We start from the raw sequence: 6,001 nt of genomic DNA, 5'->3' as shown, positions 1-6,001 counted from the left end.
AGTTTAATCTCCTCAGTTTCTTACTTAACTCTTCATTCAAAATTTTAAAAAGGAGTAAGTCACATTTCCCACATGCAGTAACAAAATAAATGGTTGTTAGGAAAAAAGGAAAGCTTTCCATCTGAGTCAGAAAATCAGTCAGATTAGAGATATAGATGCTGGTTTTGAACCTCAGCTTTGCCAGGGCTTTCCAATAGCCCAGAAGTTGCTAAAGAATACTATTCATTAGTCCAGCCAATGTTTTAATGTTCAACCTTTTAATGTTCATTTTGATATGGAATGAAAATTTTGTCATCTCTCCAAGAAAATGAATTCAAATTCCAAATAAATTATGTTGTTCATAACCTGCTCATGGAAAAAAAAAGAGAAAACTGCTTGAATTATTAATCTAAACAGCTTCCAAAATATACCAAACTTCTATAACAAAATTTAAAATTTTGCCAGTCTTACCTATACAGTACAAAACTAGGTTCTGAAACAGTGCCTCCATCCACGTACATGAAATATTAAGCATATTACTTGCATCAGTGAATTATCATTTTCTGCAAGTCAGTTTTATTACATTGCGCTTTCAACATCTGCAAGTACAGTGTAGTGATCTCACTTGACCTTGCAAACTCTAAAAGCCACGCTGGCAGGATGCCTTCAGCAAAAACAGATTGGCAACATAAACATGTTTGCTGCTTCCATTAGTTTTACTGTTGAGTGTGTAAACTCCTCCTCACACCTCTGACTTACGTTTTGTAATACCTAAGTTTAACTCTTTCTAACGCTGAACAAGAAGCTCCGTAGCAGCCTGCCATCTTGTGTTTGGAAAGAAACTGAACATGCTGAAAATGTTTTTAAATCTCCATTTCAAGAGACAAAAGGAGTACCTATGCTATTAGTGCCATATTGAAAAAGAATGAAGTGCATGAACTATGGAAAAAATAGGGCTTTGCGTGATGGTTCTGAAAATGGCATCCCTAGCGTGAGTGCTGGATCCGTGTTTTGCAGGCGGATCTGGCACCTCTTCAACCAGCTAAAGTCACTCGGTTCCTGCTGTGAGCGCTCACTGTGGCTGCTAGCTCAAAACCTGCTGCTTACCTCCCTGCTAGCTCAAAAACAAACAAATAAACAAAAAAAATAGCACAGTCAAAAGTTGGCTATGTACCAAGAAGGCTGTTTATAAAACAAACTGTCTACTTCAGAGTACGTAGAGCATGTAGGACGTTACTGCCAGCTCGAGGGCAGCCGAGCACTGAGGTGAACTCGGTGGCCCAGGTGATTCGCACTTCTCCTGCGGTGTTAGGAGGTCCAGCTAAACATACTTCCTCACCGCTCCCAACATCACATTTGCTGTCTCCATTTCTAACGTATTTCCTAACCGCTCCCAACACCGCACTTGCTGTCTCCATCTCCATTTTACTACAACCCCCAGGTGTCATTGCTGAGAAAACACAGCCCCGTACTTTCACGTGAGAGGCGGGGCTTCACTTCACATTTATCCGAATTTAATTTGGTCTGTCGCTTTGTGGCCCGGCCGCTCAGTGGCCTCAAACCCGCCCCTGCGCCCCCAGCCATCATGGCTGGCCCCCCCCCCTCCACGGCCAACGGCCGTTTCGCGCCCGCCGCCGCCCCGCTCCGCCCCGCCCCTCCCGCTCGGCCTCGAGCCAGCCCCGCCCCCTCCCCGCCCCTCCTCCTCGGCCTCGAGCCAGCCCCGCCCCCTCGCCGCCGCCGCTCACGGCTCGCCTGGCGCGCGAGCCCCCGCCCCGCCCCGCCCCGCCGCGCGGCCCCCCTCGGCTTCCGTCCCGCTGGCCAACATGGCGGTGGTGCTGGCCGCCCAGCGGGGCTGTTGCTGCCGCTGCCTGTGGGCGCTGCGGCGTCAGTGAGTGCGCGGCGGCGGCGGCGGGAGACGGGACCTCGGCGCGCCCGCGGGCCTCCCCCCCCCCCCCCCCCGCCCCGTCCCAGCGCCTTGCCCGCGGGGCGCCGGCCGCGCCCGTCCCCCCCCCCCCTTTCCCTTTCCGTCGCCGCGATAACGGCGGGCGGCGGTAGCTGTCCAGGCCTGGCGCGGGGGGGGGGGGGGAGGTCTCCCAAACCGGGGCCCGGCTGTCCCGGGGAAGGGGGGGCCCCGCTGCTCGGTGCGGCGCGGTAGCGCGCTGGAAGGGGGCAGCGCTCACGGCACCTCAGGGCACCCCCGTGCTGTGGCGGCGGCGGGCGAGCCGGTGCCGTGCGTGTAAACGAGCCCTTAGCCTCCTCTCTGGTAGAGCGGTCAGGAAAGAGGTGCACATTTCTTAAAGCGACGGGTGGGATTCCCGTCAGCATCCCCCGCGGGTAGAGAGAGCACAGAAATACACTGCATCAAGCATAGTTAAGAGCAGAGATTCCATCAGGCTGTCCCGGGTGCTCGGGATCTTGCACCCATCACTGACTACCTGCTGCAACCACAATCTTCTACCTCTAATCCTGTGCAGGACAGCCATTTATTTTAACTAAAGCTGTTTAGGAAATGTTACCCTCATTATCGAGACTGAACTTCTGAGATTTGATCTTGGGATTTTGACACTTGGATGGTGTAAGGTTGACTTCATACTTTTTCTCTGATGCAATTTGAGAAGTACTGGCTTTGATCCAAAGTTCAGAAGTTGATTTGTATGTTAATTGAAAGGAGCTTACTTTCTCTTTACTCTTCTGGGCACTTAGCCACCTGTACCTAATTTGTTTAGCACTTCTTAGACTTGTTTTGAGATTTAACTTTTAATTTCCAAGATTCTTCTTAGCTCTTCTTTCTGAATGTATTTTACATCCTTCCTCTTCTAGCCTTTCTTTATATGATCAGCTGCTACGTTCTGTGTATTCTTCTCTACTTTGTGTTTGTTCTGCTCAGATTTTGTCTTCTTCCCTAAATACTTTGAAGGCAATTGCTTTCTCTGTAATAAATGTCAGAATGTCAGATATTGGTTGTTCTCTCTACTAAAAGATTTAAAAAAGTGTATTCCAATTTGCATGCTGCTCAGAGGGGAAAAAAAAAGGCAATTTGTTGTTCCTATGATGTCTAAAATGCAAGCCTTTTGAAGGAGAAGCTTGATACAATTTGATACACCTTTCATATTGTATCTGCTTGTGTCTATATAATTGTATCAAGTACTTCAGAACTACATTAGTGCTGTCTTTATATACTCTTGAAGCAGTTCAGTTACACCTTCTTATTATGTTCTCTATTTTTTGTAACAATTCTATATGTTTATAATCATGCAGACAGTGGAACTCAGGACAAAGATTTGTGAAATATGCCTCAACAATAGGTATGAAACTTACCTTTTTTAGCTTTTAGGTATAATTACTTGTGCAATGTAGGTGGCTTTACAATTAATTTTAGATACTTAGTTCTAGGAAAAGCCATAGTTTTCTTTTCAATAAATACTCAATATTTATGTAGTTTTCCAGAATAGTAGTCTGTTCCTGATTTAACAGAAGTCACCTTTAATGCATAAAGAAGACTTTGAATAAGTTCCTCTATCATACTTAGTCATACTTAACTTTCATGAAAATTACTTTTTTTTGTGATGTTTTCCTCTAAGACCGTTTGTAGTAGAAAGGTAGTAATGTTCTTGTGAGAACTGTTTTTAAGTGTAGTAGTATTTAAATGATATTTGAAAGAAGATAATATTTATTAAGATTATTTAAACTAATCCTATTGTCATATGTTCTGAAAAGATACATTTTATAATTCAGAGATATATTATCATTTTGTAGGTTAGTTTTAACTTTTTCAGTTTTGCTTACGACACATTTATCCTTATATTTCTATCATGTTTAACTGCTGTCATAATACTTACTTACAAAACTTGTAAGTCACTGTTTTTGAAAAAAAGATAAAATACCTTTATTAGTTGTTACTTCTTTGTGACTGTCTGTCAGTGGGGAATAAGTGTTTGTTGCATAAATGAAAATAACTTGTAGTCTTTTTAGGGTTTTTAATTGTTTCGCAGTGAGCCTAGAAAATACGTAGTTAAAAATATGTGCATCATATTTTATGTTTAAATGCTGTTCTAGGATTAGAGTTTGTTTCTTGGACCCTAGAAAAAAGCAAACAACTTAATTTAAACATGCTTCTGTATAGTGACTCTGAGCAAAAGCTTCCAAGACTAGCATGGAAGGAGTTTTGTGCGAAGCATATGTTTTTTATTATTATTATTATTATTGAAAGATGTACATAAAATAAACACTACGAAGGATGAAAAATAAATCTGAATTCTAAAATTTGCTTTATTTTCAGGAATATATTTAAGGATATATTTATTTAAAACAATGCTCCAATTAATTTTTTTCAACAGGAAGTTACAACATAGAGAAGATCCTGATTGCAAACCGAGGAGAAATTGCATGCAGAGTGATGCGAACAGCAAGGAAAATGGGTGTGAAGTCTGTAGCAGTTTATAGTGAAGCAGACAGAAATTCCATGCATGTAGCAATGGTGAAGTATATTCATTAGAAGTTTGTGATTGGTTCTGCAAAAATTTCAGTTTGTTATTAGCATTCATTCACAATAGTAGTACTCTTTAATAAAATAAATATGAAAAGAAGTGTGTGTGCACTAATGGAGTTGTTTTATCTGTAGAATTACCATTAAGTTTTCCTAGTATCAATGAAAAATATGCTTAGCCTCTGTCTTAATACCCGTCAACAATACGAAAAGTGTGGAAAAGTTTGACTTTCTAAACTCCAGAGTAACCTTTCGGGGCTAGCTGGTGGACTCTGATTTTTTGGGAAGAAAGTCAGAATTTCATTCATCTAGTAGAGTCTCTACATGAAGAGAGGCAGTGGTTTGAACTTTTGCATGGTAACAGTTGGTTAAATAGTAAAATGAGCTCAGAAATTGAAGTTTAAAATGGCTATATACTGTCTAATAAATGGTCTGTGGTAATGTTTTTCTTCCGTAACAGGCAGATGAAGCATACTTCATTGGTCCAGCACCTTCACAGCAGAGTTACTTGGCTATGGAGAAAATAATGCAGGTGGCCAAGGTCTCAGCAGCACAGGTAAGTAGACCATGGCATTGAATCTTCTTCATTTTTACCCATTGTATTTCAATTTCATGTTTTCCCCTAGCACTCTAATGAAGTTTCAGGGTTTTCTAAGCTAAACTAATATACAAATGCGCTGGTAATCTATTTCTATTTTAGGCCATTCATCCAGGTTATGGTTTCCTCTCAGAAAACACAGAGTTTGCAGAGCTGTGCAAGCAAGAGGGAATTATCTTCATAGGTCCGCCTTCATCTGCTATTAGAGATATGGGTATTAAAAGGTATCCGTTTTCTCATTTTTTGCTAGGTTATGTAATTTACAGTTTGGCAAAACTAATTTTGTTACTAAATGACCATTTTCTCCTTAATTATTTTATTCCTTCATTTTTTATTGTCATTTTTATTGCATTTTTCAAAAGAATAAGCTCCAGGCTTATGGTTGTGAACTTCATGTAAACAATCAAGATTGCTCAGTTACTAGGGTTTTAATAATTACATACCTAATTGAATATAGTTATCCAGGTGGATTTGGGCCTTGCAGTGTTACGCAGATAAAGATTCAGCAATCAGATTGAGTCTCTTTAATGTTAGTCCCAAATGAATCAGACGAACAATGGAAAAGATGATGATGCAGCAGAGATTATTGTGACTGACATAAAATGGTGTTGATAGATTTTTGTTCATCATAGTGGATCGTACTTGGACCAAAGAAATGTTTCCAAGGCATGAAGTGTAAATCAAAAATGTGGAAATAAGCTTATTACTAAAACATGAAATGTGTAATACTAACTTCATAGAATTAATTTTTTTTATCACTTACTAATGTAAAGATAAATTACCTCTGTAAATTAACTACTTTTATATGAATATTTGATGTTATTGATATGTGTTTCAGTGCTTTATATGTGGGGTGAATCCAGATCAGTTTGTGTCACAAGAAGAGTTTTGCTTTTGCATAACTTTAAATACAGTTTTGACAGGATGCATTGTTGTAA

The 6,001-nt window shown here is 40.9% G+C and overlaps 1 protein-coding gene across 3 annotated transcripts in view; it reads left to right on the top strand.

Annotated features, from left to right (window-relative positions):
- The first annotated feature begins 1,785 nt into the window (after positions 1-1,785).
- Positions 1,786-6,001, top strand: part of MCCC1 (methylcrotonyl-CoA carboxylase subunit 1) — a 22,730-nt gene continuing 18,514 nt past the window's right edge. For 2 of the 3 annotated variants that reach the window (XM_062582780.1, XM_062582783.1), the window contains exons 1-5: positions 1,800-1,867; positions 3,238-3,284; positions 4,317-4,456; positions 4,926-5,021; positions 5,166-5,287. In XM_062582780.1, the coding sequence (XP_062438764.1) occupies positions 1,803-1,867; positions 3,238-3,284; positions 4,317-4,456; positions 4,926-5,021; positions 5,166-5,287 (470 nt within the window). In that variant the 5' untranslated portion in view covers positions 1,800-1,802. Of the gene's footprint in view, positions 1,868-3,237; positions 3,285-4,316; positions 4,457-4,925; positions 5,022-5,165; positions 5,288-6,001 lie in introns of all 3 variants that reach the window. The other variant, XM_062582781.1, reaches the window with a different exon arrangement.

The sequence above is a fragment of the Rhea pennata genome, chromosome 9 (genome assembly GCF_028389875.1).
Source record: "Rhea pennata isolate bPtePen1 chromosome 9, bPtePen1.pri, whole genome shotgun sequence".
NCBI classification, from domain to species: Eukaryota; Metazoa; Chordata; class Aves; order Rheiformes; family Rheidae; genus Rhea; species Rhea pennata.
This window is presented reverse-complemented; position numbering and strand designations above follow the sequence as displayed.